This window comes from Diadema antillarum, unplaced genomic scaffold (genome assembly GCF_040938485.1).
Source record: "Diadema antillarum isolate AM-2024a unplaced genomic scaffold, OU_Dant_1.0 seq00002155_RagTag, whole genome shotgun sequence".
NCBI lineage: Eukaryota > Metazoa > Echinodermata > Echinoidea > Diadematoida > Diadematidae > Diadema > Diadema antillarum.
This window is the reverse complement of record NW_027272794.1, coordinates 12,147-38,063: the sequence shown is the minus strand read 5'-3', so window position 1 is coordinate 38,063 and position 25,917 is coordinate 12,147. Positions and strand designations below refer to the sequence as shown.

General features: G+C 38.8%; 1 protein-coding gene across 1 annotated transcript in view; it reads left to right on the top strand.

Moving 5' to 3' along the window:
* Positions 1–19,256, top strand: part of LOC139714075 (muscle calcium channel subunit alpha-1-like) — a gene marked incomplete at its 5' end in the record, with an annotated part of 79,867 nt that extends 60,611 nt beyond the window's left edge. Inside the window, 10 exons of the mRNA XM_071625801.1 lie at positions 1,253–1,355; positions 2,074–2,175; positions 2,688–2,818; positions 3,602–3,715; positions 4,067–4,470; positions 4,717–4,944; positions 5,834–5,851; positions 7,767–8,187; positions 10,288–10,671; positions 18,861–19,256. Of these exons, the coding sequence (XP_071481902.1) occupies positions 1,253–1,355; positions 2,074–2,175; positions 2,688–2,818; positions 3,602–3,715; positions 4,067–4,470; positions 4,717–4,944; positions 5,834–5,851; positions 7,767–8,187; positions 10,288–10,671; positions 18,861–19,256 (2,301 nt within the window). The remainder of the gene's footprint in view (positions 1–1,252; positions 1,356–2,073; positions 2,176–2,687; positions 2,819–3,601; positions 3,716–4,066; positions 4,471–4,716; positions 4,945–5,833; positions 5,852–7,766; positions 8,188–10,287; positions 10,672–18,860) is intronic.
* Between the last annotated feature and the right edge of the window lie 6,661 nt (positions 19,257–25,917).

The window sequence follows — 25,917 nt, the reverse complement described above, 5'->3', positions numbered from 1 at the left end:
GTAACACAATTTTCACTGTCGCAAATGAATTTAAAGACTCAAATGGTAGCAGTACATTTTGATTTAAGTTCAAAATGTGTTGACAACACTGTGCCAGTGCACAGCGCAGGCTTTATTTGGTCGTACACGAAAAACATCAAGCAATACCTCTATCTACAAACTACCAACATTTTGTAGATTTTGTAAGTAATTGTTAAGTGTTGGGGAAATATTGACTGTAAGCTCTGAAAGTGTATTCATAATGTGAGGTGACGATATGTTTTAGTCAAGAGTAAAAGGGAAAAATTAGATGCAATTACCGTTATTGCATATGCGCTCTGCGCGTGCCTGCTGCATAATAACTCTGCATTTATACTGGAAATAAACAAGTAAACACCAAAAATGTGACCCCACTTTACTACTGCATGTTTTGCGTGGGTGCATAAGATCACATCATTCATTCACATGTAGCGAACAGACCTGAGCGCCGGTGACAAAATGTTTACAGTAAATCTGTAGGCAATTAGGAGAATTTTGTAATATTTGTCATGATGCAGAGGCAGTTTGTTTGACATGCGTGTGCCATGATTTAGGCAGAATTGCAATTCAGTTCACCTGTTTTGCTTTGCCTAAATAGCTTGGTATCCAAGATTTTTCAAGTTTTTCAAGCTTTAGTATGAAGTGGTTGTACCTAGTGAGAATGATGGAAGGAGAATTTCAATCACGGATATTATATTGTTGCTGAGATAAGAAATCAGTCTTAGTGATCGATATCCATGAGGCAGAAATTACAAAAGAGATTATGGACCACATTATTGCACTGCAGTAGGACCAGCAAGATGTCAGGAGTATATTTTACAAAAGAAAACAAAGAGGTCAAAATACATCACATATTTTATACTATCACCTTCCATATCATCTAGATTGTAGATTGCTTCATGAAGAATATGGGTAATTATATATTTCACATAGTCTGCAGTCATAGATTACCTGTATGTTCATGTTTGGCTATAGCCATGGGTAGTCACCAAATACAGTAATAGTTGATGCTTAACATTATTGCTTTTATCATAGCAAATTGCGTAAATGTCCTTTTTAATAGGAGCTATGAATTGCAGTCCACACAAAGATGTACCTAAATTACCTGATAGGTGAACTGCATTTCTAATGGTTGTAGAGTGCAGTTTAGTAACACCAGAATACTTTCCTGATAATGCTGTGTCAAAAATTTGTGAGTAAAAGTGATCACTGGTACCTATTCCTTGTGTTGCAGAGGCTGGTTTCAATGAACATGCCCTTAAACAGTGACGGCACTGTCATGTTCAATGCAACATTGTTTGCACTGATCAGGACGTCACTCAAGATCAAAACAGAAGGTGAGATTACAGCTTCCATTTCATCCAATCTGTTCTCTCTAACCCATTACAACAATATTTTATGTGAAGTGATGTCATCGTCTTATTTCTAGTTTATGTTGTTGTTGTTGGTGGTGTTGTTGTTTCAAGTTATAAAAAGTTCATGCAGAATGTGCATGCCCAGTCTTACACTTTTTTTATAGTTGAGGAGGCTTTTTTTTTCTTTTAGTCGATCCCTTTACCCTTTCTGTGCTTTTTCACTGGTGGGCAAACTTCAGTGCTATGCTGTCTGTTGATGGGTACAAATGGCATAAATCAAACTATCTATATAGGAGTAGATTAATTTTGATATGATTACAAATGTTATCCTACCAGAGTCTGTATAATTAAAATGCCATTTCGTGTAGAGCTGTTGTGTTGTTGTAACACCTGACTGGTAAATGTCAGGCACATTATGACCATGTTTTGGGATATAGGGATATATATCTGGCACCATGAAAGTAGTAACCTCGGCACTATACAGATGAATACATTACATTTCCAAAAGTTTGGTCCATATGAATGTATGTTAAGCTTCATCAACTTTCTCACTTACCATGTTATCAGTGCCTCGGTAAACAAGATAGTGACTCCAACACCCCCAGAAAATTTTACAGGAGAACGATCTATTGACAGGCTTTAATTATTTTGTCAAGAAGTTTTCCTTCCATACACCTATTGGTCATGTTCATTTTGACAGGAAATATCGACAAGTGCAATGAGGAGCTACGAGCTGTCATCAAAAAGATTTGGAAGAGAACGAGCCCGAAGCTTCTCGACCAGGTGGCCCCGCCCGCCGGAGGTAAGAATTAAAGTTTGTCTTGCTCCTTTCCCAGGGGGCCGGCTTCATAGCGGTTAGATCAAGCTCTCCCTGTCTAGAGTTATTTCTACTTTCTTTATAGATTTTTTTTCCTTTTCTGCTCCTTAGTGTTTTGTTTTGTTTTGTTTTGTTTTTTTAAGAACTACCATGTTGCTTTGTTATGGTAAACAATTGTTGTTGCAACCTGCTACAAAGAACAAAAGTTATTTTGGACTCATCATGTTAGGTGAATTACACATTTATAGCAAATGATTTGGCAGTGTGTGGTAAATCATATTACAGTTATTGGGTATAAATTTTAATGATTTAGTTTAGAGTTAAGGGGAACATTTCAAATTGAAAGAAAACATGTTTATCTGAACAGTATCATTTCTGCATCGATCAGAATAGTTGTTGAATTTCCTAATGCTGAGTGCATGGTTTCTTTTTTCCCCTCCTAAATCTCCTCCCCCTCCCCCTCCCCCCTACCTTCACAACTCCCATGCTGCCTCCAGGGGATGACGATGTGACGGTGGGCAAATTTTATGCAACATTCCTGATCCAGGACTACTTCCGTCGCTTCAAGAAGCGCAAGCACGAAGCCATCAAGTCAGCAGGAGGGCACGACAGCACGTTTGCTCTCCAGGTTAGTCTCCTCCCCGGGCTTCTGTCAATTAAACTTTTCGCAAAGCTCCAGGGTCTTGTAGGTAGGCTCTAAATATCCTAACTCTGAGAAGAAACTCTTAATTTTCTTGTGTATTACAATGACTCATTTAAAATTTTTCTCCATTAGCATACGTGTATGTTCGTGATTTGGAACAATTTATCAATTTGTGAAGGACTTGTTCGAAAAGTATACTCTTTGCTGACCTATGTTGTTGCATATTACCATCAGTGCAAGTACAGTTTTACTTGGATTTAGGGTTCACCAAGTTGAAAGATTCAACTGTATTAAATGTTTCTAATGGGCATTAAAATGCCTTACCACAATTGAAAAAAAAAATTGAACACAATAAACTTGCCTCAGAAGATAATGTTGTGCTTTAGCTGTTGCTATTTCACACTACCGGTAAAACTGCCGCTGGGAATGTTTCATCTGAAATGCCTTGTCAAATGTTTTAGATGAGACTGCTACACTTTCTCACACTAATACCTAGACACATGGGATCATGATTTTCAATCAATAGCAGTACACCGGTGCAGATAATGCACTATCAAAAAAAAAGAGAAATTATTCACTATTAAAATAATTATGTAGCCACCACTATTGAGCGTTCAGATGCGTATAAACCAAGAAACAGTTCATTGGCCAAACGGCAAAATAATTCCCATATTATACCCTTTATGCAGTGTTGGTGCCCTTCTACAATGTTCTACAACCCTGAATTATTTTCACCCATTGATTTTTGTTGTCATCCTCTTTCCGTAGGCCGGTTTACGGACCTTACATGAGATTGGGCCTCAGATCAAGCGAGCCATCTCAGGTAACCTGGAAGGCATGGACGACAATGAGCAGTTTGAACCCGACGAGCCAAATCACAGGGTGAGTATATATCTTCTATTCTCGGTGCCTTAACACTAACATGTGACTGTCCAGACCCCCAAGTCAAACACTGTTAATGCATTTGCTGCATTAACTAATTTGTTGGGCCTACAATACCATTCAAACTCAGAGATCATCACTATGTGAGGTTTCCATCTGAATCATCAATCCTCTAGGCTGCTACAGAAATGATGAACCCCAAGTTTTCAGGGCATTATTCTTGAATAAGAGATTTATGAAGTAGTGCATAAAGGTTATGTAAAACAGGTTATAACAGTCAATTCTACAGTTTGTTCATACTCAATGTTCTTATTGGTTTGTGACTTACTGTATGCCTAATTTGCATAACAGAGAAGTCACTCCTTATTCGGCACCGTCCTCAACATGTACCACAATCGGCGGCAGTCGACGCCCATGGCCAACACCCACTATCAAGGGCGTGACCCCCCGCCTGCCTACTACCCCAACAGCCTGGTCATCTCGCCACCCTCCAACCAGCACCGCAAGCTGTCCCCGGCCAACAGCCTCAACAACTACAACCACAACCCGCAGAACAAGTCCCCCTTCAACATGTCGCCGCGGCCCCAGGGCCACGGGGTGTCACTACGCGGGGGCAGGGGCGGACATTACTCCCCCAACAGCGCAAACTCCCTACAGGTGTCGTCGCCCCACTCCAGGGGTTTCTCGCCCATGTCCAGCAGGATACCAGGAGGGAGGGGCGTTCCCAACAACCGGGGCCCTGGAAACAGGTACAGGTGAGCTTGCCGTTGAGTTGAGTGCAAGGTGTCATGTTTTCACCACATTATTTTTTCCCCTTTTTAAAAAAAGTTATATCCATTTTGTTTTTTACAGGGTATCAGTGTTAGATATCACTTCTTGTTTCCTTGAAAATTGTGATTTCATCTTTGACAAATAGCTTCCCTTTCTTCTCATGATATTTTGAATGTACTTTAGTGAGAAACATTGTCAAATTAATTCCCCAGCCCCTCTCACTTTTCCAGCAACAGCAAAGAGGGACGCCAGCCGCTCCTTCCCAACGAAGACAATCACCACCACCACCATCGTCATGACGATTCGCCTTACCGCCATGACGATGAGGAAGACGGTGGGGAGGTCGAGGCGGATCAGCCGCCGCCATCGCCGCAGACCAAGGCGGAGGAGGAGGTCGGCGAGTACCGACCGGAGCCTTACCAGCAGCCTTACCGGGAGCCCTACAGGGACTACTCAAGGTAGGTGTATGGAAGAGAATTGCTTCCCTGCGTACTTCAATTGATGTGCCTTTTGATTGTGATTTGATTTTGCTTTTTGATTTGATTTCGCTTTTCAATTTAATTTCTGCCTTCAATTACCATAAACATGTGCAGCATTAGAGAGTTTTGATTTGATTTCATTTTTCAATTTCATTTCTGCTTTCAATTACCATAAACATGTGCAGAGTTACAGAGTTTGGATTTCATTTCACTTTTCAATTTAATTTCTGCCTTCAATTACCATAAACATGTGCAGAGTTAATACTATCCTTATGCTATTAGGAGATAAAATGCTAAGTGTTATCCAGCATACATGTACATGTAGCTCCAAATTACAACAACATCAATGTATATAACTTTAATCAATTACAGCTTTTTATATTTGCATCAGGCCATGTCAATAATGTTTCAGATTTATCAAATTTTAAACATTAAATAAAGTAGGTGTCTGTGATATTACAAAGATTGTCATAAAAGCAGAATACAGTTAAAGAAAGTTTTTTTTTTTTTTTGAGTACCATAACTGTGCCAACATTTCCTCATGTACATCAATAGACCAGCATGGAATCCGTTCTTAAGTGCATTTCTTACTGTCTTGTGGATAGAATTTGCAGTATAATCTATCACCCACTCTGTCTAATTTCCATAGAAATATCATATAACATCAAATAACATCATATCACCTTGTCACATATACAACAACAACAACAACAACAACAAATGTAAAACACATGGAAAAGACTCTGCTAATTGATTTGATGTTCTTATCTTTTAAGGATTATATATCTCTAAATATGTATATGTGGGACTGGCCAATATTCTCCTGTCTAAATATTATCATTTCCTGTATGCCTCTCTTGCCGGAAAGGCTGTCCACTGTTTATGAGTACGTATATGATATTTCTTTTCTCTTTGTTGTTGAGTCCCTCCCCAAATGAAGAAGGAAGAAAAAAAGAGATGAAAAGAAAAGCAACCCCTTGTGCGAAGTGAAACACCAATATACATGTACCCAGTGATGCAATGAGATTGTAAACAAAATCAAGTTAAAGTTGTGGATGCTACCTTAACTTCTTCGTACTGTCCGTCTGTCTATAGAATAATGTTCATTTTTGAGGGGAGGGGGGTGGGTTTTAGTTATGCTAAATGAGGATAAGTGTCTGTTGAGTGGACGTGTTCCAAAGATCTTGTGTCAGTACAATTTATACAGTAGGGTCAAAGGAGAATGAAACTTAGACATATATCTTAATTGAGGGAATGCAGGAATATTAGTAGAACACATGCACCAGCAAGGTTTGAAGAAAACAAAAGTAAAGAAAATTTATCATATCACTTTTGGAGCATAATGAAAGAGCACTTGACTTACCTGGTATCAGAAAGCAGGGGAGTAATATTACCCTTTAATGACAAATATCATCAACAGGTCAAAGAAACGTATACTTCTCATGAAAAGGAAGTTTGGAGGAATTTTCTTTTTATTTCATGTATATCATTTTCCATACATCACAAACTGTAGTAGTCTTTTCATCCAGTGATGGCTCTACCAAAAACTTTTAGATTAAAGTCTTTCAAGGAACTGTCCAATTTTTCCTGAATATTTCTGCATTCACTCAATCCACAGGTATATCTGGCTTTCATTCTTCTTTAGCATGTTTAAACTGTGAAATCTGGGACCAAAGTGGCTCGTGCTACACAACTGTAAACTTTTCCACTAACCTGTAAATTCTACCATGAAATATGAACACTGTGTCTATGATTGAAAACATCTAACAAATGAGTGTTGCAACTTCCATGAACCATCTTAAAAATTGTTGTGTGAATAATGTTCTGTGTACTAACTTGATGGAACAGTCATAAAATGTGGGTCATAAACTCAGGTTTGTAATAACCTGTTGTTGGATTCTGTATTCTTACAATTGTATTTGTTTTCTTTAAATTTTACTAACTATGTAGGCCCAGAGCTGTTTTTCTGAAAACAGTAGATAGGGAGTTGCTGTGCTTTACTATGAGCAAAGTGATTATCATCTACAAGCCCTACGAATAAGCTTGATTATCTACTTTGCTGTGTATGAATTATGTCTTACTTGTTTTTGTCATTTTTTTTTCTTGTAGATCAAATTGGAGATCAGACAATTACAAATGGATTAGATTTTTGGTCTAGGAAGTTTGTCACTCCTATAATCAGTAGTTCTCTTGATAGCTTTGTAAATTTAGTACCCGTTTAGAAATATTTTAATTTGGAAATCAACTATTCAGTATACCTCTTGAATGTGATTTTGATATACTTTGTGGAGGCTGGCTATCTTATTGTTCAATTCTTAGACATCAACATGGCATGAAATATATTTTGTTGTGTCCTCTACAAAAACATATCAGAAAGGTTCAAGGCTTTCATTCTTGATAGTATACTTTTGTTCCAGTGAACCTGTAATGATGAAAGTGTATTGCAATATCATTCAGCCTAACATATTCAGCATTTTGTTCTGTCAAGTTTTGTCTCGAGAGAAGAGAACCAAGCATCTTACTAATTTGCTTATGTAGCATCACACTTTCCATTGTCCCTGATGAAGAAGTCTTGGTTATTCTTGTCATTCTTTGATTGAGATTATGGGTTCTCAGGCAATGGTAACATGGTCAGTTGTTATACACTCAAACGCATGGGGGCAGAAGACGATTTAACCCGTTGAAGACTAGTCCTTGGTATACTCGGGCAGGTGTTTATGGGGAAGTGCATGTTAAAGCAAAATCAGCTACATGTGTAGTCCTAAACTGGTTAATGCAATTAATGTGTTTTCTATCCACAGGGAGCCTCCTGCACTAAGAACAGAGTGCTACCAGGAGGAAGATGAAGACAATCTCTCTGAGACGTCCTCCCATCCGCCCACCTCACCCCTCCTCAGCCCCGAACGCTCCCCGTCCTCGTCCCGCAGCCACACCCCGACCCCGCCCCCGAACCGCCACCCCAACACCACCACCATGCCCACACCCACGCGCTCCCCCTCGGCCACCCTCAGCCCCGACTTCTCCACCACGGTTCCGTCGCCGACGGAGACAAGTCTTCCAAAGTTGGGCAGCGAGAGTCTGGGCAGTCTGGGCCACAGTCCCCGCAAGATGGGCTCCCCGACCCGCCGGGCCCTTCTCTCGTCACGGGTCGCAAAGTCGGACAGTCTGGTACCCGCTGGAGATCGCAAGACAGCAGTGCCTCTCAAACTAGCACAAGCTCAGGTGAGTCTTGTGATAACCTTTATCACATTTAGCTCTTTTTCTTCTTGAGTACAGAATCTTATTTTCTCCTTGTCTTTCTTTCTTTCTTTTTTTCTCTCTCTCTCTCCCTCTCTTTCAAATATGCCTTTCTCTCGATGAGTTTGAGAATGTTCATTTTCTGATTGTTTGAAGCTTCTTTTTCCTTAATATGCTTTGCACTTGAAGTGCTTGTTCTCCTCCTCGTAACGTCTGGCTCTTGCCAAATCATTGAGTGTCTTAATTCATCGTACCGTTTGACTCACTCGTCGGCAATGTTGTCATTTTTTCAGCGCAGTCTCACAAAAACTTCACGTACCATTTTAAAACGTACTTCAGTTCTGCTCATTTTCCTTTGCTATGCAATTTTATACCTTCTCTTCAATGGCTTCTTTTTCATTATTTTTTTTTTATGTGCACCAAAAGTGTAATGAAAAGTAAATGGACTGAATGCTTGTTACTGAAGTTTTACCCAAAAAATGAAGCCTTTAAAGTTTCGGCACAAAAAGATGCGCTGTTGTTTGACTTGAGTCATTCCCGAGGCATGTTTTTCTCACGCTGACACCACGTGGTCTGCGATCGATTCTAATGCACCCAAAGCACGGTTGTTTAGTTTTACCCCTTAACACTGAAGATGACTACAAGTAGTTGAGACTTAAGAGCATGAGATTTAGTGTTTGATTCAATGGGGAATTATCCCCAAATGTATTTGTAGATTTAGTGAACACAGAAAGATTAGTGAAACACTCGGTGAAAGTTTAGGGAAAAGTGGAAGGTCTAATCAGATGCTGTGAATTTGAAAGTTTTTGATTAACTCCATGTGCTACCATTTCTTGATAAGAACTTACAGCTATTTTTGTGACATCAAAGCAGTAACACGAAGAAAATCTCACCAAAATTTATTTCATTAGGACATAGAAAGGGCACTTGACCAAAGCTCCCATAGCAGACATGGAGAATGTAAAATACCATGACATACAATGTGTCTCAGTACAAAGTTTATGGACTATGTGCTTTGATTGGACATTTTGTATTGTTATTATTTTTTAAAGTACTTACAGCTTAATAATTCTTGAATAGTGCCAATCTTAAGAGGGTGGAACATATGATTAATATGGGGGGGGGGGGGGAAACAACCCTAAAATCTCTTGGGAGGCTTGTCTAAGTTTCCTCAGACCTTTATAGTTGTATATTTCACTCACCTTCCTGCATTCACTTTATCCACTTACATACGTTTAAGGAAACTGCCCCTTTTAATGCTCACAAATTCATTGGAACACACAAATCAAAGGAGGGTTTGGTAAACAGTTATACAAAAAGAGAAGACATACACCTTTTTGTAAGAGAGATTTAATTTAGCAAACACTGACTGTTTCCACACAAAAAAGGCAAGATAGATAAGGATAAAAAATAATAAACACTAAACTTGTGTGGCAGAGTTATTAATATCTTTTAAAAAAAGTCTGGAAATAGAACCAAAAAATGTCAGAATAAAAAAAACGAAATTGCATGAGGAATAGATACTATCAGAAATTCAACAAATCCTTAAATTCAACAAAACCTTTCATTCAATTTCTTGATGCTCACTGAAATTCATAGTGAGAGATTGAAATTCATGAGTGAATATAGGATAATCTATAAATGCATCTTTTCGAAGTTAGAATTTTAATCAATGAGTTGGATATTGACATGGCAATAAAGGCAAATTGAAGTTTTCAATGACTACATTGTAATGAGCTAAGTCTTAAAATGAACTTACAGACATTTAAAGATTAGGCTTTAAAGGGCATTATGAAAAAGCTGATGGTATGGTAATATGAAATACTGTAAATACATGGAATCTGAAAAGTTGATTCTCTTTATGAGCAGATATGCTTCCTTCCTTTTTCTGTGTGTTGAATTGGTTTTCTAGAGGAGTAGAATAGGAATCACTCTCTCTCCCCCAAATTCTTGTCTCCCAGTAAGTCACTTCACTGTTGCAGTGAGTCGTGTGGTAGCCTAACGTTGTGTTTCTCTGACTGTGTGGTGTGCTGTGTCTTGCATGTGATAGATTTGCCGTGTTCCTTACGCCCTCCTCTCTCACAGGTCATGGCCGTGGCAGGAATGACGCCCGAGGGCAAGACCCGCAATGCCCGGGAGTCCGCCCCGGGCCAGCGGGCGTGGCTCACGCCCCCGTCCTCCCCCCGGCGGGTGCGCTCCTCCCTCCACACCCCCATCCCCCGCCCTACCACTCAGAGCTCCCATCTCCTCCCCACCACGGGCGGCTCCGGGGCGGCCACGCCCAACAACATCGTTGTCAAGGAGCCGCTGGCCCTGCGCCACTCCACGGGCGAGATCGGCACGTCCCGCGACCCCTCCGCCGCCTTCTTCAAGTCACTCACCAAGTCCAAAGTGGAGCGTCAGTCTGGGGTGGGGCAGAACCCCAGTCCAGAAGAAGTAGCGGGTAGCGCTGAGAGTTTAGTTGCACAGGTAGAGTATTGATCCTAGCCCACTAACAATCTCACCCATTTTAGCTGCTTTGACAGATCATATACCGATCAAATCAACCAACTCTAATCTCTGTTGACACTTGGTTTAATGTTTGTGAACCTTTTATGCAGTCAAATGGTTGGATATGGGTTTGTTTATTTCTTGAGTAATATCTGTTTGCATGAGTCTTCATAATTTGCTTTCCTTTTGTTTGTTTTATATCTGATCACGCTGTCGCTTTAAAATTCCTGTACTTATTTTTTATCATGTGGGCTTTGAAATGTCTGTGTTGAGCATGCACTTTTTTTTGGCATCCTTTGCCCCTAGAATCACTCTCAAACTTTATGGCTTGTCTTTTCATTTCTACTGTCCTTATAAGTTCGATAGAAATTTGCTGTTTTTAATTTCATCATTCAATGAATGTTTGATACTTTTTTAATCTCCTCAGCTATCAGGTGAGTACGAATCATGATATTAATCAGGCATTTATAGTGTACCAGCTGTATGGAACATGTAATAGCAATTTAATTCATGTGTTTTGTTTCTTAGGAGTCATTTGATTGTCTTGTTACTGGTGAGGTCATCTAGTGGTAAATAAAGTCACCACTGATATTGATTTCCATCATGTCGGCATAAACCATGTTGTTCATGGCTCCATTTTTTCACCCCTTCTGTTTCTCTACGCAGCCCGCCAAGTCGGCGTCCACGCCCAAAGACTTAAACAAATCCAAACCCGAAAAGAAACAGAAAGGTAGAGGGCGCCCACACCATTTTGGCCTTGAAGCATCCCGAATTTTTGAAGAGAGCGTGAATGCAAATGGCTTTAAAAAATATCGAGGAAACTGTGAATGAGCTAAGAATGCTGTGTGACATATACACTGTGTTGCATTTGAAGCACACTTCTTGCAGTCAGCTTTGCCTGGTTAGAAAAAGAAAAGACAGTTGAATTAAATCCAGTCCTATTACTTTATTAGTGAGAAATGTTGGGTAAATTTTTGCCCACTCCCTTCCCCATAAGCTACAAAACAAATGTAAAACATTATAGAGAAATTTATAAAACAAAATGTGAATAGTCAAATTGCAAACCAAATTTCTCATAGGCAGTAAATATTACTAAACACTAGTCATCACTTTGTTCCTTTTTTTAAAGAGAAGACTAAGATGTTAAATCTGAGCACTTTACACCAAAATATTTTTGTTCCAGTGAGGCACAATCTTTATATAACTAAAAGAATATAGAGATAGATGGTATGATACATGAGCGAGTTTGACAGCATTTTGTAAACTAAGCAAAATATTCTGAAAAGTCATTTCAGTAATTATATGATTTACAGTTATCTGTTTTAAACTCTGCTGAACTGATTCACACAGTATGAGCTAAAGTGGAGTTACCCCAGGAAAAAAAAAATGAAATTTTCTTTAGTCAAGGAAAATGAAATATTTATGTTTAAACAAAGGAGTTTGTATCTCATAGAACCAGATTTAGAATAGATTGGAATGATTTCACAAAATCTACCAGTGATCACCCACTTAGTTGGTAAACATATTTTCTTTTTAGTTTGGGTCATGAAAAAGGAATCCTATCATTGCTATTAACCCGTTGAAGACGAGTCCCGAGAATACTCGGGCAGGTGTCTATGGGAAATGCGTGTTATAGCAAAATCAGCCCGTCTTCAACGAGTTAAAAATTTCTGTTCGTCAGGCATTCATAGATGTTTGGCTCGGGAAAGAGCACTGTACAAGAGGCAAAGCATACGCATGGCAAAGCTGAATGTAAGGTTTTTGTTTTTACTTGCATGGAATTTCACAGAACATGTTCACAGGAAGGGGAGTGGTACCCTTCCATGTCGATCTATCTGCATTTCTATTTACTCATCATGGACACAAATGCACATGGCCGTGTAATCATTTCATAATCACATCCCCTGACATTTGTATCTCAACCCTGGCACGGGGGGAGCACACATTGCTTTAGCATCTCACAATCGCAGCTGACATAATTATTCAAAGTCTGGACCTGGGCGAATTAGGTTCGGTGGACATAGTGAATGTGGGTCCACAGTCATATGGACCAATGGCTTACATGTAGTTTCCTGCTATTGCGTGCCTGAACTTGGATACTGATAGGGTTGTAGTTATTGTGTTATGATTCAAAGTGGTGTTTCATTTCATTTCATTTCATTTCATTTCATTTATTTTCATGATTCTCAAATGAAGACACCTTAAAGGTCCAGTTAACGTTTGGGAGCAGTGATTTTAAAAATGTTCAAGATATCACTTTTGATGCATATGTTTAGGTCAGTTGTATCACAAAACATCCTACTGCAATGTGTATGAAATTTTTGCAATAAAGCCTAAAGTATAAGGAGATATCACTATTTTTCTCATTAAACCATAACTGTAGACGGTTTAGTCTGGAAACATTTTTATAATAACTATTGTTCACATTTTGTATATTTAACAATACTTAACATCGATTATACTAGTTCGAATTTTTACATTGGTTGTTTCTATCCCTAACTCACAATTCAAAACTATTTTGAAGCACTCATGCTGGGTTTTTGTTTCATCTGCAAATGGTAAATTATGCCTTTAAAATAACGAATACAAAGCAATCGGATAAACTTACTGACAGTAAAACGATACAAATAGTCAGTGATGGGGGTAATGCTGGTTTATGAAAGGAAACAAGAAATATGATGGAGTCGACATAAAAGAAAGCTTTTTGGATTGCAGGTCCTGTTTGATCATTGGTGTCATAAGATCACACAGATCTGTAAAATGGCCTGTGTTCGAATTATCATGCATGAGCCCACAAAATATGGGTTGACCACCAGGAACAGTATAGGGCATTAAAACAGTAGGTCATGGGATCTACAGCTGTGGTGGAGTTATTTCACATCTACTGCGGATGAGTCCAATACTCTGCAGTGTGTCTGAGCAAAAATGTCTGAGCAAAAATGTCTGAGCAAAAATGTCTGAGCGTGGGATTAGGCTGTTTCTTCTAGATCTGTGATGGTTGTATCATGCAGCTCTCACAGGCAGCAAGTATGATTCTCCGGGTTGGTTCAGGGTCATGATGGTGATGACCTAAAGGATCAAGCTTTAACCCTAATCAGACCGGGCTTTTTTGGCTACTGTAAAAGTGGAAATTTTCGCGGTGTTCAAATTTTCACGCATTTCGCGCAACCAGAAACTAGCACGAAAATATGTGCCTGTGGTGCGATTGCGATGAAATTTGGCATGCATGACACCCACGTCATAATCTACGAGATTGTGTCATAAGATTTTTTGAAACGTTCAATTTTTAAATTTTAATCAATTAATTATGCAAATAAAGCTCAAGATCATATTTTAGCCTAATCAAAAGCATTTAGAGTCTACTTTTTGGTCTGTAAATCTGTTTTGGCATATTCAACAATTGTACATCACAAAACTTCCAAAAGTCATTTTTTCAGAATTTATTATGTTTTTCCTTGTTTTTCAACTTTCTTTTTTCTTTCTTTGTTTTTTATTGGAAATTGTCACTGACCACTTTTCTATCATAATTAGCATAAAATTAATCAATGAAACTGATTAATTGTAAAAATAATCCGGTTTTTATGACTTTCATGACAGAGCACTGTTTTCCATAGGAAATGTACACAAAATCACAAAATTGTGCCCGTTTTGGGGCAACATGCTGTTACAAAAATAGGCATGGCTTCGAAAAAGTACGCGCGGACGTTGCAAATTTGGTCTCAAAAGTTGCTCGAGACTTGAACAAAGAAAGTCAAGAAGCCTCGCGACGAGGCCTTCTCGCGCTACAGAATTATAGCGCGAAACATCGAGGGGGGGGCGGATTCTGCCCCCGGCCCTGTTAGGGTTAAAGCTCAGGAATGACAATGTCCCTTCTAGTCACCTGTAATAGAGTGAGGGTATTGATCATTGCAAGTGCCATGCATCAGATCATACTTTGTACATGCAAAATACACTTGCCTGGAAATCTGCCTAAAATTATCTTACACTGCAGAAAGAAGTGCTTTTGTCATTTATATTTTTGTATATGTGCACAAAGATGAAGCCAAGGAATTAGTAGATTCTAAAAAGTCTCCTTTTCATTTTAGTTTTTAAGTTAAATTATCCTTTTTTCATTATTAATCTTAAGAGGAGCACAATCTTTGAATTCAGACAAATTTTACTCTTTCTCCATATTTATACATATGCAAGAAATAAATTATATTCAGTCAGACTTCTTGCATCTGTGATGTACAAATAAGCAATCCACTTAGTAGACTTTTGATTATCTAGGATAAATGTTTGTGTCAAATTTTATGATCATTTTCTCAGCTTTTATTGTCCAGAATTTCTCACGAATTGATCAGGAACCTTGTTTTAGCAGTTTGAACTGTTTGGAGAGAATAGTTGGGTTATCAGAGTTGAAATGCTGTTCATTCACTTAATAAATTGGATGAATTGATGGCATTTCACCTGAATTACAATGCAACTAATTTGATCAAATTCTGAACAACAAGTTAAGGATATCAATAAAGTATAAATCTAGATATAACTTGGGACAATCACAATACATTTTGAAAAGCATAATCAAAGTCATGGCATGCCTCAGTGCAACATCTGAAATTTTGTTTCTTCATTTGAAATTGGTAATATGAATCATAATTCCCCATCATTCTATCTTTCTTCAATTCAACAAACTTCAAATACACGATAACAAGATGAATCAAATCATTTCCAATCCTTTAACCATACGGGGATCAAGAGGGCTGTTGAAAAGCAAACCTAGTTTTTCCACTCAAGAAGACATTCAGAGCACACATTTTTCATGCAGCAAGCGCAGTTCGTAAAACATTTACCTACCATATGTACTGTACCTGCATCTTGTAAAATTGTTTATTTCTTTTATCCACAGTTTGTTTAGACATAATGACTGCACCAAACCACTGTAATTACCATTAATTATCATTTTGTGCATGTAGTTCATTATATATTCCTCATATGTATGCATATATTCTTTCATTATTCTTTAATATGTATATAATCCATCAACCGATATACACATTTGCTGAGCTTGTTATGCAGAGTTGAATTGTTAGTTCAAATTAGTGGATGTGATTTTGCTGACGTGGATATAATGAAAAAAGAATTACGCAAACTTGGCATAACATGGTAATGGTTCACTGAATTTGGCATTCAATCACGGGAACCCTTCAGACACCCCCTCCCCATGTTTTTATCCATTTCCCTTCCACCTCCACATTATCATAATCTCCCATTGAATCCCTTAGAATTTCATCCATGTCTAGAAAGTTTTATCACAGAGCAAATTAGTCCATTGATGTGCTGTGAGATATGGAGAGTATTCAGCAGATTTTGTGTGATTCTTTTAAGTAAGGGCTCCACCATTTGCTGTGAGTGGAAGTCATTTATTTTGCATGGATTTGTTTCAGACAATTACTCCCTAAAACAATATTTGCTACATATTGTATAGATACAATATAAAACCATATTGATAAATATCTCCTCAACATTTTAGTGTTTTCTAGGAAAATTTCGCTCCAACTTATATCCCCCCATCCCGCCCCCATTTTAGCATCACAGTTACAGCTGACCTTTTGTTTGTTTGTCTTAAAGTTACATATTTGCAAACTGACCATGTTTATCGAAATAAAGTCTACCAAATTGGCCATCCCCTCAGAAGCTGAGAGAGATTTCTTTTTGTTTGTATATGGACTTCACATCCCTCCCCCCCCCCCCCCGCCAAAAAAAGAGCCCCCCCCCCCCCCATACTCACACATGCCTTTCACAACCACAGGATATCAATAAGAACTGAAGATGATTACTATTTAGTGTCTTGTCTTTCATTCAGAAACATTTCAAATTTTTCCGACTTACAGTGCAGCTACAGGTTCAGAATTACCCTGAACAATCAAGTAATCTTGTCTGTCTCTTTCATATTTTTTTGTTTCCCACAATCTTCTGGCATCATTCACATACAATGTATTGTTAGATATGTAGGTCTATTTATATTTTGATCAATGGCAAGCATTGAAATGAAATGATTTTAACTGCCAATGTTTATGATAATCAAAATAAAAATGTGACATCTGTATTTCACCTTCCATGCAAGTCCTTACTGTCAACCAAAGTGAGTCAGTTTGGTTGGGGACTCTACGTGGTTAACCCGTTGAAGATGAGTCCCGAGTATACTTGTGTCTATGGAAAATGCGTGTTATAGCAAAATCAGCCTGTCCTCAAAGGGTTAATAAGAAGATGATAATAACTAAACCTTTAGTCTTAATCGAAACATGCTAAAAGTGATAGGACTTCATTCAAGATACTAAAACCCCTTGGTTGAAGATAAAAGTGGACAAGAATTTTGTTTCATATTTTTATTAACAGCATGAAGCTACACCTAACCCCCTCCCCCTGCCCCTCCCCCCCCCCCCCCATTATTTATCATGTTATCACTCATTGCTACAGTCCACAGGTAAAGTTAAAGCTTCTCTTCCATTTCAGCCCTGTTTTTGTCATAAACCACTGTATATTTTGGTGGAAAATTTATCAAAAACCATCGCATCTTTTAACCAATGTAACTCATTAACCCATCCTTATTAATTTGCAAGCAACAAAGGTTCAACTACCTGTCAGTCTTTATGAGGACGAGATATCGGTATCTACAACAGTTATTGCTCCAAGATATTGGGTTTAGTTATGTCTTCACATGCTTGCAACCCACCACACTGACTATATTCCATCAAAATTTATCCATCCCCTGCCCACTTCCCCTCCCCTTTCCCCTTCCCCTCCCCCTCTCCCTACCCTACCCTACAACAAGTCACAGACCTGCAAGCTTGCTGTTAAAATGCTTACATTAAGTGGCAAAGCTCATATATATATATATTAATCACAAAATCACCAAACATATATTTGCATTTTCATGAGCAATTCATGTAGAATTTATTTTTCTTTTTTTTTTTGCAGTGTTTGGCAGTCTGTACACAGTTTAGTATTTGTGTGGCTTACCGCTCCTAGGGACGGTTAAACTTTTACTCATTTATCCAGACAGTACTGGGAAAAAATAACTGAAATGAAAGCTTGTGATGTGATTTGTCTTGACGGTTTTCAATGATCTTTGCTATTTCTGTTCAGAAGTGAGATATAATTCTTATCCAAGGGGTTGCCTCCCGGGACCAGTGCCAGCTTAAGTTGTAGCTCAAGAAAGAGTTTTGAATGTGTCACAGGTTAAGTGGATATGATAGGAGAGCTACTTTATTTGATATACATGTAATTTCATTTATAGGGCTGTAGGGTAAAAGTATACCCACATGATTTCATTATCTTATGTCAGTCTGCAGCTTCTGGCAAAACCAGCTGCAAAGTAAACCTTGCGTGCCCAATAGTTTCTTTGTTTTCCTTTTTTCTTTTGCCAAAAGTGGCTTGGACACATTTTTTATATGTATATGCAAGTGTAGGCACCAATGCGTTAAAGACTAATGCCATGATATATAACTTGAAATGAAAGTTAGCATGTGGCTGAAGTGAATCAGTTTTCAGCACTCTTGGATGTTGCCATGGTTACTACTTATTTTGTGTTTTGGAATGACAATAGAAATCTTGTGTACATAATAAGGGGCCTTATGAACATAATAGAATGCTACCTGTATCACATCCCCAATGATGTGCTAATTTTCAGTGCCTGATTATAATACTTCACTCTGTATTACGTGCCTTCAGTCGTAGAGTGATTATGGAATGATAATGAAGATAAATTTCAAAATTTGCCTTTGCGAAAAAGAGCAGACCACAAGGGGTCTTTTGGAGAAAGGGGCAATTTGTGGAGTCAGTCACTTCTTTTCAACTTTTTGAAGCTTTTTCCTTCCTCAAATCTCTGTCAAAATGTTTGTCATTCAATATATCGTACAAAGAAGTTTATTATATGAAAATGTAGTAATTGACTGCAACAGGTTTGGGGTGAGACAGGTTTTGCATACTGAACTGGAATTCATACAGAAGAAAATTGTAAATTTCACAGCCCAAACATTGCTTTGTGCCATCCAATGTGTTTAACTAATCATACTGTCAGAAGTCCATGTAACATGGGACGTAACTATAGCTCCCATCATAAATCTTGACTCATTGGTATCCTCTATGTATTTTTCCCTCCTGCTCATCCTCCCGTGCTGGTGTAGCTACTGGCAGGGGAAGGCATCTCACCCATTCATGATCGAGATCTCATCAGCATGGCTGGGAGGGAGCTGGCCGAGGCCTGCGACATGACTCAGGCTGAGCTGGACTCCGCCGCCCACCGCCTCCTCTTCGCCAAGGACAACCCCGCCTCGGTGCCCGTCGTCAAGACGACCAGCACCTCCGTGGACACGCAGCTGCCGTACTTTGACCACCTGGGCGGGTACGAGCTGAGGGACTACACGCGACGGTCGGGGCGGGAGGGAGATGGGGAAGGCGGGGACAGGGGCGGGGGCGGTGGCGGAGGCCGGGGAGGAAGAGAAGGGGGAAGGGACAGTGACACAGAATCTGGAACGTTGGAGGCTGATGAGGAAGGGGTGCTGTACGTCACCACTTTATAGCAGTGACTTCCCACCCCTACTGCACTCCTGCCCCTCTCATCTTCCCACTCTCCCCCTCCCCCACCCCCACCCCCACGTCTGGGGCCCATTTACACTCTCTGTTATGTCTCTCCCACACCATGTACCTGTACATACTCTCGCACATTCACACACGATTGTAACGTGTTTGCAGTGTGATCTCTGCGGAGAGTCCAGTCCGTTTCCTTTCGGCGAGACGACATGGAAAGGTCAATCTGACCCCAGCACCAGCTGTCACCCCAAAATTAGAGATGATGGAGATATGATCGGGTGCTCCTTACTGCTGAAGCGGGCTTGGATCATCCACTGCAGGGATTAATCTGCACTGAGCGAATGCCATTTGTGAAGTGTCATAGCACCGAAGGGAGATAATCTAAGATTATTAAGATAGTATGATCAGGATTTGTTGGATACCATGGTGATGGAGGATCAGCTGCTCATTTCACGGGATTTGCTGAAGTGTCTTTGTGCTTCGTGTGACTCCACTCGGCTTCTCCCTAGAATCAACAAGAGGAGAGTAGCATTTTGTTTGATTGATTAATTTTGTGTGATTTGCAGGAGAGAAAAATTGTCTGCACCTGCTCTGTACCAAATAAAGGGAACGACCGTCATGGACACCTCCAAGAGAGAGAGAAAAAAGAGTCTGAATGAATCGAGTATAAGTTTTTATGTGCAACATTGCTCACTTACAGCTTTGGTAGTGCACTGTATTCTAGGACCTCATACGTTGCTTCGTGCCCTATTGCTTGTTTTTTAGGAATATTCAAACTGTTTGTGGCATACCAACACATGCCACAATATGAAGTATTTTGCAAATTTCTGTGCAAGAATTGGAGAAAATAGCAAACATGGAGTGCATTTCTTGGTGTCTGGTCGTCATGAATTTCATGCAGTAACAGAGTTGTACATACACATATATTCTTGTGTATTTTGTGTCCGCTTTGTCGGGAAAAAAAAATCATGTTTGAAGCATGCCTGGTGCACTGTACTACTTATATGTGATTTTATATCATCACCATTATGTATATAAAGTGATTATAAATTTTGACGGAAATGGATATAGATGTTTCTTTTTTTAATGATGAGATTGTATATAAAAGGTATATACAGTCATTTCACAAATGTCTAAGAGTACTAAAAGATGCTTTTTTATGACAAAAGAAGAGATGCTTTTCTTTTTGTTCAGAGTTACAGAGAATGTGTTGTCTGCACTATGGGGGAAAAAATCACAGGATATATGATTTGTAGTATATACTCTGTAAATGGGGCATTACATTATTAGGGAACAATGCTTTGTGGAAGACGAAACCCCATAAGTGTTCTTCCTTTTCTGACGAAGGCAGATCTCTGTCACAATAAAGCCACAAAATTTACCGCTTGCTAACTGGATTGATTTCTCTATCTCTCAACACTCTCTTCTTCTCTCCCCCACTGTAATTAGTTTCTGACACACATGCATTGAACAAGCAAATTTCCTGTGACATTGTCATTGCCGCATTGTTTTAATCTTAGAAAAAATAAAAACAACAAAATTAATTCGTTCCTGGATCTGGACACATACTGAAAACATATTGGTTATGTAATACTTGGTGTACATGCCCCTGTTGGCATTGTAAGTGGAATTACCGGATTTGTGTATGCAGCATCACTGTGTAGACATTGCCATAGATTTCATGTTGTTATTCAAAGGTTATTTGAACAGAAATATCACATTTAACCTTTTGCGAGCGCCATGGACTTTGGTATGTATTTCTGTGCCACTCAGCACTGAGACCACCTAAAGGATTAATCTGTCTGTAGAATCGGTCAATAGGAGACGAGACCAGATACATGCCGTGCTGTCTGTGCTTGGCCGTCCTAGGCAGTACTTCACTCATATACCCATTCAGTTATCTCAGAGATCAACTAAGTAGACGGGCAATCATAAAAATGGAATAGTTTTGAAGAGGCGTCAACAATTTCAGACTTGATCTTCAGTGCCTGTAGTCACAGAGTCAGCTAGGATGTACCCATGAAGCAGCTTCTGAAAATGATTGTGCATTTCTGGTCTTTTTTGATATATTTTCTCTGAGGAAGATATCAGTGTTGCATTGAAAAGATGATGGCGTGAGCGTACAAAATTCATTCAATCTGGTTTGAAAGTTTGAAAAGTGTGACCACTACTACAGCAGCGCCATATCCCTTTGACAAGCATGCACGGATGCAGTACTAGCATGTTGATTCCTTGAGAATATTTTCAGAAAGTTCTCACTGCGACAGCTTATATCTGTGTCCTTTTCCCATAAATGCCAAACATAAATACACATATGATCAGAATTCATAAGGTTTGCAGTACAACATCACTTTCAACAAGTTGATGCCAAAAGAACTGATGCCATTGCAGTGATGTCTGTCGTAGGAAATAAACATTGATGAGCAAATAGTAGTCAGGCATTTATTAGTCGGTGGATATGCAGCCCATGTATTTAATTTTGTACAATGGTTAAGTGGTCTCCTTTATATACAGAAAAAAAAACCCAAACAAATGTAGAAAAAAACCCTCTTTCATGGCAGCTGTTCTAGCGGCCCTCAGGGTGTGGGGGTGGGTTCAAGGGATTCCTAAAATCTGGTGCTGATGTCACTGAAAACAAAGTGTGCTACATTATTTCCCAACTGTTGGCAGCAAGCCTAGGTATTACCAATCTCTTGTAAACATACTGGGGAACATAAAGGGAAAACGTCTTTCATGGACAAATGGCCTTTTTCCCCCTTTCAGGTTGCCAAACTCGACAGTTTCTAACCGATAGGTGCTCTCGAGTAACATGCTTATTTGATGAACTCTTCACACTAAAACGCTGTTGTGTAAGAACATGCGTCTCTTTCTACTTTACTGTGGCCAAGTCATTTCGATTTAATATTTTCTGCTGACAAATTTGCATACTGGCTTATGCAGGGGTGCCTAAATAATCATGAACGGTTATGGATATTTCACAGTGACAATAAAAATCATTGCTATGATATTTTTATTATATTCTTATACATATTTATTGGGTTACGAGTCATTATATGCTTTTCATAAAAGCTGGAATGAGATGGGACAGTGCTGTTTTGTATGCAGAGGTTGTAGAATAAGAGAGTTTAGCAACACAGGTTACAAGAAGTGAGAACCAACATACTCTGTATCTTAAAACCTTCGAGATCTAAACTGCCTAAGCTTGGCAAAATGAATCGTCTATGAAAAAAAAATAAACCTAAAACAAACCAACAAAAAATAGTAATAGATTTTTAAAAATGTAAATTCTTTTGATATGTAGTCTGATGTAAACATGTATTGATTGATGGCCTTATATTTCTTCATCATATGCGCAATTCTTAACTCTGTAAATTTCTTGAAATGCTCCTTTTTTCCCCTTCATTTTGTGTTTGGTTAATTACAGCTGTAAGACAAGGTTCACAACTGTGTATTGGTGTCAACAAATGCATAATTTAGCTGTCAAGAGGTAGTCTTGCAAATTGCGTTTATATTGTTCAATCTTTCCACTTTTTTTTCAGTCCATGTGTGCAAAGTTTTGTGTGTGATCTTACCCACAATTTAAGCTCTTTCAATAGAATGATAGATTTACACCCCAGTGTTTGTATGTGTTCCAACTAATATAATATAACAAATGTATCAATTGTATAGCTAGTAGTCTCTCTGTTTGTTTATTTTCTTTCTTTGTTTTTCTTTTTTTTTTATATGGTGCACCTGTATTTCTTCATAGCTGCATTCAGAATTCTACTGCAGGTACATGTAGTTGTGTTTATGGATGAAAAATGGAATCATTAAACCAGTGTTTGCCTATTATGTTTGCTAGGCCTGCTGCAGACACAGACAAAATGATATCAGAAAAGATAAAATAAGCAGACATAGATGCCTACATACAAAAACAAATATACTCAAAATATCATGTGGCGACTACATATACACTGTTCATTGCATGCAAAGTTCATTAGTGAAATTCTATCTGTGGTAAAAAAGCTTTGTGCGCAACATTCGAATAAGGTCTTTGCTTTGTTTGGACTGGAGTTCTCAAAGTAAGATTTGAAGTAATGATGAGAGCACTTGTCATGCGTTTGGTTTTGTATCAAAGTTAGACATTACATTAAAGAGCAGCAGGTCTTCCCATACTGAATCTATGAAAATAAAAACCAAGGCTTTTAAGGATTGTAATTCTTAACATGGACCAGTGGGCACCAGCTGCAATAATTTGGTTCTTTTCTCTTTGGATTCCTAGATTTTACATAGCATTACGGTTTTGTTGGTTCATACTCTACTTCAGTTTTATTTTCTTTACCTATCATTTTTTTTTGTGGTTGTTGTTGATATGACAACATTTTAGACCAAGGCAAACTTTCATCTTATGTTGTAAAATGTTGTGAAACATCAATTACTGTATTATCTACATAAAGTGCAGATATAAAGTCCTTCCTTAAGTATAAGGAAGGAAATCAATCAATGAAGCACACTATTAAAAGGACCACAGTCATCCATGCTCGTGAACAGTGAACACTCTCTAGGATCCACTGAAGATCTCTCCCTGACATTTTCTGGTACAGTGGAATCAAAAAGTCAAATAGTAATCTGTGATGGCTAGCATTAAATAAATCTTTGTTAAGTTTGAGAGACGTTTAGTATGGAGAAGGCGGGGGTTTTCTTTTTTTAAATGCATTCATGTGAGAGACAAGCTGGTTGTGTGGTTGATACCACATTGCTACTGAATCAAACCAAAGAATTTAGTAATTACTCTTTGTACTGACAAATCGTTAATGACAAGGGCACTGTACTTTGCGTTTGAAAGCTCCGACAGCGATGGGGCATTTATAGGACTACAGGCATACAGATTTTACGACTTCTGCATACTTTATAGTACCAGATTGTCTAAAGAAGAAATGACAGTTAACTGTCAAGGATAAGATACTAGTACTGAAGCAGTGATTTGGTGTTTATCGACAGTTAATGAATGTGTGTGTCACTGGGTTGACGGCAGATTTTTCCTCCCGATGGACAGAGGGCTATTCATGCTGAGAAATAACACTAGACAAATCAGTGTGCATGTGTGTGCAGATTACGATACTATCAGGAACAAGGGAGGTTAGGGTTGAAATATTCATTACTACAATATCTGCCTAACGATGTAGCTAATCTGCATGTGTGGAATATTGTGAATCTATCACAAGTGAATCTATCACACACAAAAAATGAGTTTGGTTCAGTATTTAAAAAAGAGTTGATGTTTTAATGACTCTCTTTGTCCAGCTTCTCATGTCTATACAACTTTTCCAGTTTCATGCGAAGAAGGTGAATGTTGTTCCTCCACCACACAAAAAATTTGTCCATTTCTATATTTGTTTTGCACATACCATTCTGTGTTCCAGTTTCACGAGCTATAAAGCACCTATGCTGTGTGAAGAAGTTATGTCCAGTGTGACGCCCGCACTTTGTTTCGATTTGCCGTTCCTAAAGGCCCGTGAAAAGAACATTGAGTGCAATGTGGTACCACAGCCAAGCTGCTTCAGAAACACTTTTGTAGACTTTTAAGACGGTTTTTCACTACACAACACTTTTGTTTCACAAAACTGATGTTGTCCTTTTTTTAAGTCTTTTGATATGCTGTGTAGAAAGAGCACTTGTAGGCACTTACCTAGTCTTCACTTCCCACTATACTGTACATGCACAAGTGAGTGAAACTTGAACTTGGGACCAAATATTGTACATTATCTAATAGGCGCCTGTCAACGAGTTAGGGTTGAAGTTAGATGTAGATTATTGTTGTTGGTCTGCTTTTTGTTTGTTTTTGGACAATTTTCATGATTTTTTTTTTTTTTTTTTTTTAAAGATAAGAATGCCGACATTCAAAAGTAGGTAACTCATCCACTTTAAGGCGGTGTGATTACAATGCCACGCACACTTACATTGTACTTTACATGAAGCAGGCAGGTATTTACGGCAAAGTTGGTTTTCTTGCTTTGTCCACTATTAAAGAGAACAAAAATTGTTACCAAGTATTGAATGCGGTACCTTCAGCTTCACGTGTCTATCATTGTTGGAGAAATATGCAAGCTGCTGGAGTTTGATCATGGCGTAAGCACGAAAAACAAGGAACTTTCAATGGGTCCGCCCCACAAAACGGGGACAGGTCTTTAAGTGTCAGACCATGAAGGGCCTCAAATCTGTGTTCAGTGTCGACATCAAACAGCATTTGCGTAAACTATTCACAATGTTATGTTTGTACGGCGAGAGTCGCAGGGAAGGTGTGTCAGGGGCCAGACAGCGCTCCCCTCGTCTCGTTTCCTGGAGTTCCTGTATTCCAGTGGCTGGTAACATGCCCCGTATGGTGAATGAAAGAATGTCATGTTTATCTTGTGTCATACTGAAGCTTGTACAGAGTACATGTGGGGTTGTTAAATAAACATTTTATGAGAATATCACTACAGCTCACCGTTTCTTGGACCCATCCTTCCCCCACCTTTCTTGGTACTCATATGGTAGGTGCGCAGAGAGAGAGTGATAGAGAGGAAGGGAGATAAGAGTGCGCTGTATGTAATGACAGAGGCAACAACTGCATGTAGATTGGATATTCTATCCTTAAGTGTAATAATTTATTTGTAGAAAAAAAAAGGTATT